The sequence below is a fragment of the Eumetopias jubatus genome, unplaced genomic scaffold, assembly GCF_037043125.1.
Source record: "Eumetopias jubatus isolate StellerSeaLion01/CBP00866 unplaced genomic scaffold, mEumJub1_p1.0 scaffold_17, whole genome shotgun sequence".
NCBI classification, from domain to species: domain Eukaryota; kingdom Metazoa; phylum Chordata; class Mammalia; order Carnivora; family Otariidae; genus Eumetopias; species Eumetopias jubatus.
Window position 1 is genome coordinate 70,607,969 of NW_028274823.1, and position 16,376 is coordinate 70,624,344.

Sequence of the window (16,376 nt, forward strand, 5' to 3'; positions counted from 1 at the left end):
CAGGACATTCTTTACTTAGAAGAGGTTGCTTGAGTGTTTTTCCCCCTAGTGGTCAAAATAGCCAATCTGATTAAAGTCTTTAATAAGACCTGAAATACTTTCATTTTTCTCCACAGCTTAAGTCATTTCTTCAATGTGGAAGTTTTTAACTAATAATCACCTGAAAACAAGTATTTCAAACAATTATATATTCCAACAATTATATATTCAAGTATTTCAAATATATAATACATAATTATATATTCAAGTATTTCAACAATTATATATTAAATATATAGCCAATTATATATAGGGAAATAATTTAGTAGAATAGGATCATGAAAACTAGCTCCAGTGTCTCAAAATATATTACAGTGTGAAATGAGACAGGTGAAGAATCATTTCTTCATTAGACTTCTATAAAGGTGGAAAGTCAATGAGCACTGATGAAATGAAACTGTTGAATTAGGATCTGTGTAGTTACAAAAAGGTATATACATTTTCTCACTTGATAAAACTGGAAAAAAATTTTCAATTAATAAGACTGTTTTATAATTTGTCACATTACCATAAGGTTCCCAAAATCAAATACTGAGGTTTTTTTTTTCAATACCCTCAAAGTGCCTAGCATCACTTTTTGTACTTAACTGTTATATAATAAAAATCTGGGTTAATAAATGTTATGAGGTGAAATCTGAACTATTTATAGATCATTATAATTAAAATACTTCAAATACTTTTTGTCTGTAACACAGCATTACACTTCTGAAAATACAGTAATTTCTAAAAGATCAATTCTCTAAAAAAATTAAACATCTTGGGGTGCCTGGGTGGCTCAGTCGTTAAGCGTCTGCCTTCGGCTCAGGTCATGATCCCAGGGTCCTGGGATTGAGCCGAGCCCCGCATCGGGCTCCCTGCTCAGCAGGGAGCCTGCTTCTCCCTCTCCCACTCCCCCTGCTTGTGTTCCCTCTCTCGCTGTGTCTCTGTCAAATAAAAAAATAAAATCTTTAAAAAAATTTTAACATCTTGTTTGGCTTCTATTTTTATCATGCATGCCCTCTGTTTAGAACTAATATTTGATGATTTCTTTTCTTCACAGCAGGCGTTGAAACTCTGCCCGGTGGTATGAGGAAGGCGGCCTCGGGGATCTTGGTAAACTTAAGAGCCAACGCCTCACCCAAATGGGGCAGCGCTCATCAGATTGTTGACTGTTGCCAGGACAATATTTCAGTCCAGTTTAGGCCAATATTTTGATTCTTAGAATTAAGAAAGTAAGATTTTTTTTTTTTAAGATTTTGTTTATTCATTTGAGACACAGAGATAGATAGATAGAGAGAGAGAGAGAGAGAGAGAGAGAGCATGAGCAGGGGGAGAGGCAGAGGGAGAGGGAGAAGCAGACTCCCTGCTGAGCCAGGAGCCTGATATGAGGCTCAATCCCAGGACCCTGGAATCATGACCTGAGCAAAGGCAGACATTTAGCCATCTGAGCCACCCAGGCACCCCAAGAAAGTTAAGACTTTTGTAAGAACACTTCTCAACTATTAAATGCTGGTGGCTAATTAGAAAAAAACTTAAAGTCCATGTATCGATATATGTATTTTGTGTATAATGTACCTCAATAATATTAAAAGCAAACTGAAAAGCTCCATGTGGGTAAGTTAAATGTATTATAGAATCAATTCTTTCCATAAACTGAAGTAATTGTTGGCTGCCAGAGCTTATGAAATATGAGGCTATCTATATCTCTCTACCGTCAGGATCTGTCCTTTTAAAAACATCTGCTATTGTATATAGTAGCTATATTATTAAAAAGCTTCCAAAAATAAATGTCTATAACTTCTTGTTATAAGTCTATATACACCTTTCATTTGTATATATATGTTTATTTATTTCTATAATAGTTTCTACTTGTTTTTGTCCTTTGGTCACAATTTAACAATTCTTTCTGTACAGTCACAACTTTCCATTCCTATTGTTCATCTATGATTTATTATCTAAGAATAACAAAAACAGCAAAGTCACCTTTAAATAGCACTAAACACTTAATTAGCCACAATTCAATTCTGTGGCACTTTTAAGAAACAAACTTCATGGAAAACACTGGATTTGGGTCCAAATGCTTTCTAATAATCTATTAGGCTCAACTGGAAAATCTCTCCAGCAGTACAGAGAAATCAATCATATCCAGTTATTTTTTCATTTCTAAATACAGAAAAGAGAAAGTCTTACAGGTGCATTTTAGCTCTTTATGAATTTCAAGTATTTCAAATACTTTCAAACAAAAGATTATTTTGCTATATCCCTTCATTATTTCATTTTTAATTTTTATTTTTGTGACAATGAAAAGGCTTAATTAACCTTTGTGTTATTTGCTCATCTTTGAAAAAGAATGCACTTTATTAAATCTCTCATGGTAGGATGATCAAGTATCCCTTTTTCAAAATAAAAGTCCAGATCAATTATGAGCAAGTTCCAAGTAATCTATTCACAGAATTACATTTTCATTGGATCACTTACAAAAGGAGACTACAAGTCTGAAAAGTAATGCTAAGTGACCATCAGATGGGCTGTAAAACAAAAGCTTCTGACACGCAAACACTGAGAGTTTGCTTCTGTTTCACCTCAGAATACTGGTTGGTGTGGTTAGTTTCACACTACTTTTCTAAGGGTCCCCCTTCACGTCCCCTGGTTAAGCAAGCAATTCTGAAATAGAAGACTGCAGAACACAATCCATTACAGAGGAGTCTGGGCTACGAATCTGCAAAATACATGTAGGTATTCAAAGGACAAATGTCTATTGAGTGACTACTACGGACCAGGGACGGGGTTCGTCATGTTTTATGTAGATTAAATAATGTATCTTGCATATATATGTATAGAAAACTTCCAAATGCGTGTAAATGTTAGAATGATGGATAAAAGTCCTATCCATTTAGAGGGGCTGAATTTACAATAACTTATCAATGTGTATTTTTTCCATTTGGTATAACACAGAGTATCCTTATATCTGCAAAGATTACTGGTAAACACTAAGTCTATTTTGCGCATTGCCTAAATTTAGTATGACACATTTTGACAGAACATTCTGTAATAAATATGAGCCACACATGTACAAAATGTGCAAAACTGCTCATCTCTAGTCTAACACTCTCCATATATTAAGCTCCCAGTAATATGAAAAAAGCTGAAAGTAAATACAGTTGATCCTTGAACACGGGTTTGAACTACATGGGTCCATACTTGCAAATTTTTTTGATACAGTACAGTACTGTAAATGTATTTTCTCAATTAACAATTTCTCTTCTCTAATTTATCTTATAAGAATATATAATACACATGCAAAGTATGTGTTGACTATGTTATTGGTAAGGTTTCTGGTCAATAGCAGGCTAATGGTAGTGAAGTTTTGAGGGAGTTAACAGTTATATGTGGATTTTCAACCATGCTGGGGGTCAGTGCCCCTCATCCACACATTGTTCAAGGGTCAACTGTATCCTCTACTTCAGATTCCCCCGAGAATAGCATTTTATCCATAAAAGCTTCTTTACCTAATTTGTGTCTCAATCAGCAAATGGAATTTTGCTGTTTTAGGTGCAAAACATACCCTTGTTCCTTTTTATTTTGTTCCTAAAATGAATTTCAGAGTGTTAATGTCCAAAATGAATGTGTAAAAGCATTCTGTAATTTGCACTTTAGTATGGTCAGTTATATATCAAAAAGTTATTTCTCATTTATATATTATTTCAAGTTTTCAATCTTCACAAGAGTTAACTGAAAAATTAAAGGAAATGGCTACTTCTACCATACAGATTTTTGGTGTCACAACCAACATCTGAATCCATTCCTTGTCCATCCTGAATCAGCATGGAGACTTTGCCCACTGGAGTCCACCAGGACCCATGTGGATGGAGACTTCACTTTGACACATGCTCCCCCAACTGGGAGAGGAAAGAAAAAAACCCTTCCTTCATTTTAAACAAATCTGAGTATGATACTGTTTAATCTTAAATCGCCCTGGCATTGACACCTTGGCGAATCCCCATTTTTCTCAGATTTCTAAAATTAGAGGACTGATGCTATAACTTCCAATATTAACAAACCACTTACCATCTTTTAAAAGTTTCTGTAAGATTTTCACAAATATACTGTCTTTAGATACTTCAATTGGATCATCCTTACCATCTGAACTAGACCAGCTAGAAAACAAAATTGCAATGAGAAGAAAATGAAATCATGGACAGATCTGAAATAAATGACTTCTGTTTGCTACTGTAGTTTTGTTTTGCTGTTGTTCCAGGGGTGGAGAATCTTGAGTTTTGTGATACTGTTTCAAAGTACTTAAATAAGGGAGGTTTCAATGTTGAATATACTTAAGTCTCTGTATTAGAGACAAAATGCTACACTCATGTAGCTATTCGCCCAACATAACCATATGTATTTGATGTCAAAACAAAGTAGCAAACCATCTTTCCCAAAATAATTCTATAAATAAACAACAAATCTAGTAAAGACTCCAAAGCAGATCTTCAGAGCACAGGTAATAGTTACAATATACTGTAACATATTCTGCTTTTCATAAAAGTAAAATGGTAACCAGGGTCTATTACAATATAAGTTTTCTTTATCTAGTGAAATTATCTACTGCTGAAACACATACACATATACACACACACACACACACAAACCACTGCTTTGTAGTAATCAATGAATATATTCCACAATACCTTAAATGCTCCCCCAATGCATTATTTTATTTTATTTTATTTGAGGGGGGTAGACCACCCCCTACCCCTGATTGGCGGGGGGAGACCACCACGATCACCACCCCCCACCCCCACCCCCACCCAGAGCCTGATGTGGGGCTCGATCCCAGGACCCAAAGATCATGACATGAGCCAAAGGCATGTGTGAGCCACCCAGGCGCCCCAATACCTTAAAGTTTTTAAACGTGAAGCCATGACAAGGAATTCCAGTCAAACGACAGCATACTTTTTTAAGATTAGGAAGGAGAATCAAGTGGGCAGAGCTAGATGCTTCAGAGAGTGACCTCCAAGACCAAATAGAACAACAATTTTAACTATTTGGGAGTGATCAGAGGAAGAAATGCTTTAGTAAAAATAGTTCTACTGCAATTTCTCAGCACCATATAAAGGAAAACTGTAAGTAGGAAAGGGTGTTAGCACTCAAGTCACATTCTCTAAAATTCTTTTCCTAGAAACAATTCAATCCCCCAACTGATTATTCTCAGTCTTTCACTGCCACCACCTTTCTTTGCCACCATTTCCCGTAGAAATCTCCCTTCTCAGGAAGGAGATGATCATGAAAAAGAGGTCTCAGTAACTTACAAGAGAGTACTGATACTCTAATAAACTTTTTATTTAAAAAAAAATGCAGCTTCTTGTTTGGTAGAACTGGCCCAACTTCTGTGAAAATCAGGAACATATATATTTCTGTGCAAATTGACAGTCCAAATTTTAAAATCGAAAGTACAGGGAGGGGCGTCTGGGTGTCTCGGTTAAGCGCCCGACTCAGGTCATGATCTCAGGATCGTGGGACTGAGCTCCACACTGGGTTCTGCACTGGGCGTGGAGCCTGCTTGAGATTCTCTTTCTCCCCTTCTCCCTCTGCACCCCACCCCCGCTCTCTCTCACTCAAATAAATAAAATCAAAAGTAGAGATTTATTATACCAGTGGTCCTAAGTCCTTAAACTCTTCCTTAATTATTGAATGAAAAATTAAGATTACTAATGCACACAATAAAATTTTTATAATTATGTTAGAATACAATTAGGTTACAAAACCATTTGATATAGGATATCATAATCTTCCTAAAGAGTCCTTTTCTAAAATCATAGCTTAGAGTCATGCTATGAGAACTTACTTATCTCTCTGAAGAGCTTTGCAAAGGATTTCCAGTTTTAGATCATTTATATTTACATCTTCCTCCTTTACAGTAAAACAAAAAAATCCTCATTAAGTGCTGATTTAAAAAAAAATACATGCTTAAATTTGAGTTATGTTAACTAATTCTGCATAAATACAATTGATTTACCTTAATTCATAATCTAAAAAAATTTCAGACATGAATACTCAGAAGCGTAAGTCAATTAGTAACTGTGAGAATTAGTTTCTGATTATTCTGTGATAATCTGATTTTATCAGGAACTTGAAAGGGTTAAGACTTTAAACAAGGTAACATAAAAGGCAATACACTACATTTTTAAAATCTATCTATTGCAGGGCCAACTATTTAACCTACAGAATTGTCATTTAAAGCCCACCCCCCACCCCCAAGGAAAAGGTTGAGAAACAGCTCCTCTTAGGGTGAATAATGTGAAGAATAAATTGATAAAGCAACATATCAGACTGAGGAACTAATAATGACTTAATGATGAAAGAGAAAAAATACCTCAGGACTCTGAAAAATGGTGTTTTTTATTCATGCACAGAAAAAGACATCTGGGAATGTGTGAGAATTATCAGGAAAGGGAATCTCCTGACAGCTTTTCTAAAGAACTATACACATTCCAAGAGTTAGGAATAGCTGAACCAGAGAGTCTTTCTAAATTAACATATTGTCATGATTGGCTACAAGAGGTATTTTTTTCTCTTTTTAGAGGTATTCAGTTCTACAGAAAACCATATATATAAACTGTGATACTTGCCTGTGATCATCTCAAGTGATTTTATACTTACCTCATCAATATACTCCAGCAAGTCCAAAGCTTTCTTGAAATCATATTCATTAGCTCTTCTGTTTTCTTCACAGATATACAGCTATAGAAAGTTCAAATAAGGTTGAGGATTATTTTAAGTAATCATATAACCAAGACTAGAGAAATTTATGGACAAAATATGTCATTGTCTTTTAAGTAAGTCAAAGGTATTTTTATTTTATAGTAAGACTATCATCTTTGGAAATCACATTCCATCTATCCTCATAATAAACTAACTGATTTGCAAATCTTGGTATACGTACTTTTAAAATGTCAGTAAATTTATATTCTTAGGTTCAAGATAGTAAACATATTTTAGTATTCTTTTGAGCATATTCTTTGCAATATGCTATATAAGGAGAGGCCGTTGTGAGCTCAATTACAGGAAATCTGTTACTAGTAATGTCTAAAATACTGAAGTTTTTCAATTGTCCTCTTTTTAATAAAATTAGAGCAAATTCAAAGTGATCCTACATCGCTCTTGCATTTGAAATGCTTTCCTGAAAGGCAAAGAGAGAAGCAGAGTTAAGGCTACAAGTGTACTTAACAACAAAAGTATCTTTTGTTGTAGTACCCAGGCTACAGCCCATAATGTAGCTATGCCCTTAAGAATGTGTTATGTTCCAAAGGAAAAGGGTGAGGATGGTACTTATAGGCTATGAAAATCCAGTTCCTTAAACCATTTTTCTTATGGAACAGCCTGAACTGTACCTCATGGTACATATGTGTCCTATGCTGGAAAAGAAAATACAAGAACTTTCTTCTGGTCACCGGCATGAGCATCTCTAGGAACAGGTGGAGATCTACAGGGAGGCAGAAGCTGATCCACTACTTTCTGCTAATGTGCATCCTGCTCTCAAGCAGCTTCTAACAACTTATTCTGGGGGAAGGGGAAAGTTACCAGAAAAACAGGAAGTGAGGAGATGACTACTCATAGGAACTATACCATCTGACTCAAGAAATACCGATGCTGTTTTGAGACTGAGAAACGGTGCAAGGATGGGAAAAGCACGCACGCTGATGAGCTGAGGGGCAGTCAGCACTGGCATCGCACTGAGACTTAGCTGTTTCTCCGCCAGCAGCTGTTCAGGCAGGGTCTCCTGGTGCAAAAGAAAGCGCTCCTGCTCAGCCATTTCTAGAATTCAAAATGAGAGGCAGGGAGGGGAGTAAACTCTTCTGCTCTATCATAAAACAAATCTAAATTTAAAAAAAAAAAAAAAAGAGGAACATCTCTAAAGGTAATCTCATCACTACTTGGTGATCCTAAAATGTTATAAATTCTGCTAACTCTTGATTCCTGATGTTAAAACATACTCATGGTTTGATTCAAATCATATAAACAATCACAGTCACCACAAATAGGAGGGGAGAGAAGAGCTATGAAAATAACACTACTGTTTGAAGGAGTTGTAGAACAGATGGCTATTTCATGAGGCACAAGTCTCTCAAATCGGGGGTCACCCAGTCCCATTTTCTGGTAACTCAGCAACTCCTGCCAGAGTTTCTAATATAATCTTTCACTAAGGGAAATGATCTATTTAAAAGCCACCATGAGTATATTCCAGGAAAAACAAAACCTGGAAGTTTATGTGCCAAACCTAATTAGCAATGGTAATCTCAATAGGATGAGGTGACGGGGTGAGGCTATCCAGGCTGCAGCCCATTCCCAGGCTTTGCCCAGGAAAGTGTGCTGGGCTGCAGGGGAAAAGGATCGAGAACTGCCATGCAGCCTCATAAACACAGCAGTCACAGCAAAGTACAGTGACCAAAGCATAAATATGCTCAAATACTGACATCACTCCATGTGATCCTAATTTTATAACAAACAAATCATTTTTGTGCAATTTCCATACCAAGAAAAACAGACTGGGAGGATACACGAAATAGTAACGGTAGTAATCTCTGAGGCAGTGAGATTATAGGAACAATTTTTTTTTATTGTGTTCTTCCTGGTGATTTACAAATTTCCATAGGAATTTTTCATATAACCAGAAAGTTATTTTTTAAAAATCTACTCCCTATGACCAGACACACTGATAGTCCATAGGTAATTACTGACACCTGAAAATACTCCCACTGTTTTAAGAAAGTGAAAGTTAAGAAGTGATCAAATCAAAACGGTGACCAGAGTTCTAATGATTTCTGGTGGGTGGGGGAGCAAGAAATAAAACCTTGATTTGATTAACATAGTCTATCTCTGGTGACCAGGCTAAAATATGGTTTCCCATGTCAGACTATCAGCCAACCTTGCAGAATATATACACACTTCTCTAGAGCAATAGGCACTACTAGTACTTAAAAATGAAAGACTGAAGAATCTCCTAAAGAGTGAATAATAATTTTAGTAATAAAAGTTAAATGATAAAAGTTAAAAGTTATATGATTTATTAAGGACTTAATATATGCGAAACATTTTTTTCAAGGAATAGTGTCTCCAATCCTTACAACTACCCATTTTATAGCCAAGGAACTGAGGCTCAGAGGGTACCCAAGGTCACAAAACTAGTAAGCTGGAGAAAATAACTGAAACCAGATCTCTCCAACTTCCATCCAGATTCTTTCCACTATTCCCACTCCCCAAAGAAAAAAATGATGGCAGTATAATTAGAATCCATACCTCAGAAGCTGGACTCTGTGGCTAAGCCCTGCAACCACACACCTATATTTGCATATACTTCACTCCTGACCACATAGCTAAGATCCCCTCCAATTTTAATTTTGAAAAATTCCAAACCTACACAAAATTTTAAAAAAGAATGCAGTGTACACTGTATACCTAGAGTTACCTGCTATTAACATTTTGCCATCTTTCTTTATCTACCTACCTACCTACCAACCTACCTATTTGCTTTCCCCCCTACGCAATATGGAAGTTGCAGACTTTCATGCCATTTCGTTTCTAAATACTTTAGCATATACCTCCTAAGAACAAGGGCATTCAACCAAGTATCATTATCAAGTCTGAAAAATTTAACACAAATAAAGTAATGTCATCTAATATTATGTTCACATTTCCCCAGTCGTCCCCAAAATGTTTGTCATAGTTAGTTATTTGGGGGATGACTGAGGAGTTGATCAAGCATCTCACCCTGTATCTGGTTGTCACAGCTCTCAGGCTACTTTAATCTAAAACAGCCTCTTGTCTTTTTTTTTGTCTTTCATGCTGCTGAATTTTGAAGAGTCTGGGCCAATTATATTGCAAAATGCCCCACAAACAGGATATATCTAATCACTCCCTTGTGGTTAGATTCAGGTTGACCATTTCTAGCATGAAAGCAACACAGGTGGTATTCTACACTGTCACATTACATCACTCCAGGAAGCATATAATGTGAGTTTGTCTCACTGCTGATGACGGTATCTATTAGATCTGTGTAATAATACTCTGAAAACATGACATGATCTTCTTCCCCTAACCCTTAAACTCAATGGTTTTAGCATCCTTTGATGACTAGTCACCAGGGTTGCAAGATGACTTCCCAAGTCCTATTCTACATTTATTAGTTGGTATTCTTTTTTTGTAAAGAAGCATTTCACTGACCCCTCCCCTTTTGGGTATCACTGTGGATTTATGGATTTTTTGTTTTTAAACGTTTTTTAAACGGTGAAATAAAATGCTTTACTATCATTCTTTTTGGTGTTCAAATTATCCCCAAACTTGGCTAGTGGAGGCTGTTGTGTTGACATCTCTACATTAACCCTGCTTTCTGGCTAAACAAGACTTCCCAAGATCATTTCTTCAATAACCCTCAATTCCTTTTACTGAGAAATAGTAGTTAGAAGCCAAAGTATAGGACTAGGTATACTCATGCTACGGGGGTGTCACTGATTTTAGGCCTTTTCACTGAACAGAGCCAAGAAATACTTTATTTTTTTATTTTTATTTTTATTTTTTTTTTTTAAAGATTTTTTATTTATTTATTTGAGAGAGAGAATGAGATAGAGAGAGAGCATGAGACGGGAGAGGGTCAGAGGGAGAAGCAGACTCCCTGCTGAGCAGGGAGCCTGATGTGGGACTCGATCCCGGGACTCCAGGATCATGACCTGAGCCGAAGGCAGTCGCTTAACCAACTGAGCCACCCAGGCGCCCCAAGAAATACTTTAATTTTAAACAATCATGATTCCATCTGATTATCTCCAATTCAAATGCAGTACAGGGTTCTTCCTCATCTTCCTTCTAAATTTCATCTCCCTTCCCCTTGGTTCTCAAAAATAACAATATACCCAATCATTTTCTCAACCTACAATATAACAAAATAGTTGTATACAATGATGACACCAAAAAGTTTTGAATTCTGAAACCAGTAGCTTCAAAATTACCACTATCTACAATAAAACCCACTGAGTAAAGGTCAAGATTTCTTTGCAGTTCTTCTTGTTCTTAGAATATGAGTCACTACGGGTGTACTCAGAACACTCTTCAAATCATGTAACATCCTTCTTAGGAATTCTTATTTAACATACAAGTTTTCTCTAAAAAACAGAATCCCAAAAAATACATACTTGAGTAAGGGTCTAACGACACTGAATCACTCCTCTTAAAGGAGAGATGGGTCCTGGTGTCTAATGAACCCTATTAAATGATAATAGGAATGCACAGAGTTCATTGATAGCATGACTGATGTTCAAATCCTTTCTTTTACCTTCAATTTTTTCTTGCAGTATATTCTCTGAAAAGTCTGAAGCCAATGCAGCCAATTTACTCAAACCAAGAAGGGTTTTTTTCTTTGCAAAGTAATGAGTTTCCACGTTTGCCAAACCCAGCAGTGTTGCATGAGCCTACAATAAACAAAATATGGAAAAATGGTAAGATCCTGAGTATTAAATTCAAATTTAAATAAAGGTTTAGTACAACCCATAGTTGTTTCCCCCCCTTACTGATACCAAGGAAAGATCAGATCCAATACTAGCAAACCTAAACCTGACTGGTACTATATACTGAGAGTAATTACTCAATAAAATATTAACCAGCCACACTAATTATTGGGAAAAGAAACATGTACAAAACATCTGTTCTATAACAATTATACATTCACTTCAACAACTTGTCAAGGACAAACTTTAAAACTATTTAGTGTACTGTTTTTACTCATAATTTGAACATTTTTAAGAAAATACTCATTACAAAAAAAAGGCCACAGACTGTTATTTACACATTAATAAAATTTTTGTGCCTTACTGTAATAGTAGTCAAATCACAAGGTACTTTTTTTATTGAGACATTAAAAGTAATGGCAATGCCATCATAAATAAAAAAGAACACTTTATTTAAATTATGTCATAGAATAGGAGATACATATTTAAAAAAATCTCTAGGGGCACCTGGGTGGCTCAGTTGTCAAGGGTCTGCCTTCAGCTCAGGTCATGATCCCGGGGTCCTGGGATGGAGACCCGCGTCGGGCTCCCTGCTCAGTGGGAAGCCTACTTCTCCCTCTCCCACTCCCCCTGCTTGTGTTCCCTCTCTCGCTCTGTCAAATAAATAAATAAAATCTTTAAAAAAAATAAGATAGTAAAATAATCTCTAAATAGTATTTTAATCACTAAACTAATCAAGTAAAAAATTGCCTAAATCTGCTCCATGTAACTCAATCCTTCTTACCTTTTCTAATTCTTGGCTGTTAATTTCATGTAACCAGCTGAGATGTTCATGAGCCTGCAAAAAATTCGCCAACTCTCCATGCTGAGAAATGGGCTGAGATAATAATTTGCCTCGCTTTCCTTTCTCCAGATACCAACGGAAGAGGAAGTCTGAAAAATTCTACAAATAACAGGGCAAAGAATCCAGTAATATTCAGTAATACAGTTTTAAAAAGTACATTTCTTATAATAAAATATTAATTTTTTTCAAAGGTCTTAGATTGCAGAACAGAAATTCTTAAATACTTATTTTCTATATGGTAGGGCCTTAAAAAAAACTTAGTCATCTCATTTAATAAATGAGGAATTTGGACTCAGAAAGGGAATCTTGCTCAAGATCATGTAAACTTTAGATGTGCGTGGTATGGTATGGTAGCCATTAGCTACATGTAGCTGTTTAAACTTAGTTAAAATTTTAAAATTCAGTTCCTCAGTCACACTCGCCACATTTCAAGTGCTCAATGGCCCTATGTCCTATCTTAGACAAAATATATGAGTAAGATCTTCAGTGTCACAGAAAGTTCTATGTGACAGTGCAGAACGAAAGATTCTCAAAGATTGAATTCTGTGCCAGAAGGCCATGCAGACTGGCATGATAAATAAGAATCTAGAGAGGCCCTCAATGCCTAGCTGGTTTTTCCCACCAGACTTTGCTGAATGCTGGGATAAGTATGGAAGCCTAGGGTGGAAAGGAAGACTAAAATGTCCTACAGTCACACAGTATGTAAGAGATGTTTCCACTAAAGAAGGAATTCTGCAACGAACATACCAATCCCACAAGACTTCAAAACCAGAAATGAAATGAATATAACAAAAGCCACAACCAAGCCTTGGCCCACCTCTATTCTTGATGAATCGAGTGACCTGCCTCTCACCCTATCTGCCTCCCCAGAGAAAAATAGCATTCATTTCCACCTTTAAGGTTCCTTTATACACAATATCCAAAATAAAACAAAAAAATTACAAGACATAAAAAAGCAGAAAAATATGACTAATAACTAGACAACAGAACCAGACCGGAGAATGATCAGATTTTGGAGGTAGCATGGAAGGATTTTTAAATAATTACTAAACATATTAAAGAGAATAAAAGAATGCAAAAATGGATGGAAAATGTTGACAAAGGGCTAGAATCCACAAAAAGAATAAAAATCATATGGGCACAAAAGTATTTACTTAAGCACTATTGTGAAATACCAAATAAGCCGTGTCCAACAATCAGGCCCTGGTCAAATACGGTAAGTTACACCCAGTTCACAATATACCATAACACCATCAAAAACATTGTTGTGAAATACTTAATAAGAAGGACAAATATTTGTGATATATTAAGGGAAATAAGCAATTGGCAAAGTATGTTTGTCTGTAATACTATACAGTGAAAAGACCAGAACAATATAAACCAAACGATAAAAAGGGTTCTCTCTGGGTGGTGAAATTGTGAGTGACTTTCACCTAGAGAGTGTCATAATGAGAACTTCTTTAAAAAAATAAGCATGATGTCAACTGAGGAAAGCTGAGCTCTCCAAAAGCTGCAGCATCCTGTTCTCCCAAGATCTTTTTTCAAAGTTTTAAAACTCTCCCAATATTCGTCTATTTACTTTTAATTATAACTGGAAATATCAGAATAGAAATGAAAGTTTTAACACATTCTTCAAAGGTCAAAAAATCTTTCAATATTTGGAATTGTCTGCCAATTTACAAAGAAACACAACGCACAAATTAGTATCTAAGTTAACTGCAAAAAGACTGTACATCATCTTCCTAAAAACCCAAGTAAGGTTTGAAATGGTAAAACCTACTACAGGATCTACTGCCTACGTCCCTGACATTCGTTACCTACCTGATCGGCAAATTGGGTCATGTAGCGCTGGAGTCTGGTCTGGTTGTCGGTCTGCTCACACATCTGTACTAAGATATCAAAGTCACAGTACTTTTCTGCTAATGAAGCAGCCCACGGGTACTGGCCTAATGTGACTGTAAAAATGAGAACAGATGGAAAAAAAAAATCCTGTCAGTGAAAACTTAGTATGTGATAAAAAATATTACATGAAATTTTACCCTTAACTCATACCATACTCTAAAAATAATGGAATAGAAATCTTTCCAGTTACTGGCATTTAGTTTCATAATCCACATAAATTCATTAAAGAGGCAAATTTAATCCACTTTGTTCCTGCCTACCTATGAAGCTATTCCCTTCCTATGTGTACAACCCCACCTCCTCATCCTAACTATGAAAAGAACGTGTCCTCTGCTGAACAGGCTTCATCATGCTCTACTGGGCAGACTAGTTATTCGTGTCAAGGTCTCAGATGACAAGCTCTTGGAGGGCAGTCTCCATCTGTTGCTAATTTACTTTTTCAAACGCTCTTCAGCATGGTGCTTATACCTGGCAAGTTTTGAAAACAAGGTTGAACAAATGAACACAGAAAGCTGTATGTATGTGCTTTAAGTTCTTGGTTAGGCTTGGATGAATGATAGCACACTGAATACGCTGCATTAACGATCTGACTCCTTCCTCTGTTCTGCAAATTCAAAGACCCATGGGCCTTGCTAAATACCATGCACTTACGAAGTGGAGATAAGAGATCTGATCTTTTCTGTAGGTATTCCATTTCCAGACTGTTATATCTTTCTTGATCACCAGATCGGTCCAGAGACTTCAGCTGGGAAACATAACCATCCAGGAAGCAATCAATCAGTGCTACCAGCTGCTCTGTCAGAATGTTTCGGAGGTTGCTGTCTGCCTGAGGATAAACCACTTTCAGGACAATTCCATGCTGGCGTTCTATTACTGTCCGGATGCCTGAAGGACCACCCGTTGCTGTGAAATCACACAAAGTAATACGGTAAGTAAGGGTTCTATACTGGCTAAGGGAAAGACCAACTTCCTAAAAACTATCACCTCACTGCTGCTGGAAAAATAAATCAAATAGGGTTTCAGTTGATACCTCTCTGTCCTGCTCAAATCCCATCTTCTATACGGGAGACTTCCTCAACAAAGCCAGGTAAACATGATCCTTTTTCCTTCTAAATCCCTTTAATGCTGCTCCACTTACTTTTTTGTATTAAATCAACATTAAATATAGTCAACACCTCCAGAGCCAGGACCTGCTTCTTTGAATAACTATATGCCCTAAAATCTAGTAGACATGGAGCGCCTAGCTGGCTCAGTCACAGAGCATGCGACTCCTGATCCTGGGGTCGTAAGTTCAAGCCCCTCACTGGGGGTAGCGATTACTTAAAAAACAAATAAATAAAATCTAGTGGACACATAATAAGTACTAGTGAAATACATCATAGAGAGATCTATAAATTATTCAAGAGAATAAAGCAATTTTCACAAGAATTGCTCATTCTGGAGATAGCACTTATTTTTCATTTTACTTATAAACCTACACTAATGGAGTAATACAGCTTCCAGAAATGGGCCATCAGGAATATATTTTGAATGACTGCTAATAATAAATCAGTATATTTGCGCTCAGTGCTTGCAATCTCACCTGTCCAAGGAACATATTCAGGTTCTTGTTCTAGTGGTTCTTCTCTTCTATATAAGGAGTTTCTATTTTGTCGATAATGACTAGCAGCTTGTAGCATGTCCTAGAAAAAAAATGTGATAGCATATGCAGAAAGCGATGAATCCCAGTATTTTTAAAGCTAATTTGAAACACCAAAGTCTATTAATACTAAAAAATACTCAGCACAGGTCTGCAAAATTACTCTTTGGTTCTTTCTGCACTAAAATTTAATTTCAATTTTGGAAAACTATAGTAACCAGAGTAGGGAAACAATTGCTATAAAGACCATTAGCTAAGATTAAATGGAACATTTAATCAGTAATACAAACAGTAAGCTTCTGAGTGATTCGGTTTAGTATAACATTAATACATTTGTAATGCTATACATATCCCTCTCCAAATAAAAGGTTTATTTTACCAAACAGAACTCAGGATCATAGACACTTAATAATGCCCAAGGCAAACATTCAAAATGTTTGCCTGATTCATAAAATGGCATTTTTCTAAATTTTTGGAATTA

General features: G+C 36.2%; 1 protein-coding gene across 1 annotated transcript in view; it reads right to left on the reverse strand.

Annotated features, from left to right (window-relative positions):
- Positions 1-16,376, reverse strand: part of NUP133 (nucleoporin 133) — a 60,055-nt gene that overhangs the window by 3,739 nt on the left and 39,940 nt on the right. The window contains exons 17-25 of the mRNA XM_028104631.2: positions 15,839-15,938; positions 14,908-15,159; positions 14,176-14,309; positions 12,295-12,453; positions 11,339-11,474; positions 7,712-7,830; positions 6,676-6,756; positions 5,861-5,925; positions 4,087-4,175 (exon numbers count right to left, since the gene is read on the reverse strand). Coding sequence (XP_027960432.1) covers positions 4,087-4,175; positions 5,861-5,925; positions 6,676-6,756; positions 7,712-7,830; positions 11,339-11,474; positions 12,295-12,453; positions 14,176-14,309; positions 14,908-15,159; positions 15,839-15,938 — 1,135 coding nt within the window. The remainder of the gene's footprint in view (positions 1-4,086; positions 4,176-5,860; positions 5,926-6,675; positions 6,757-7,711; positions 7,831-11,338; positions 11,475-12,294; positions 12,454-14,175; positions 14,310-14,907; positions 15,160-15,838; positions 15,939-16,376) is intronic.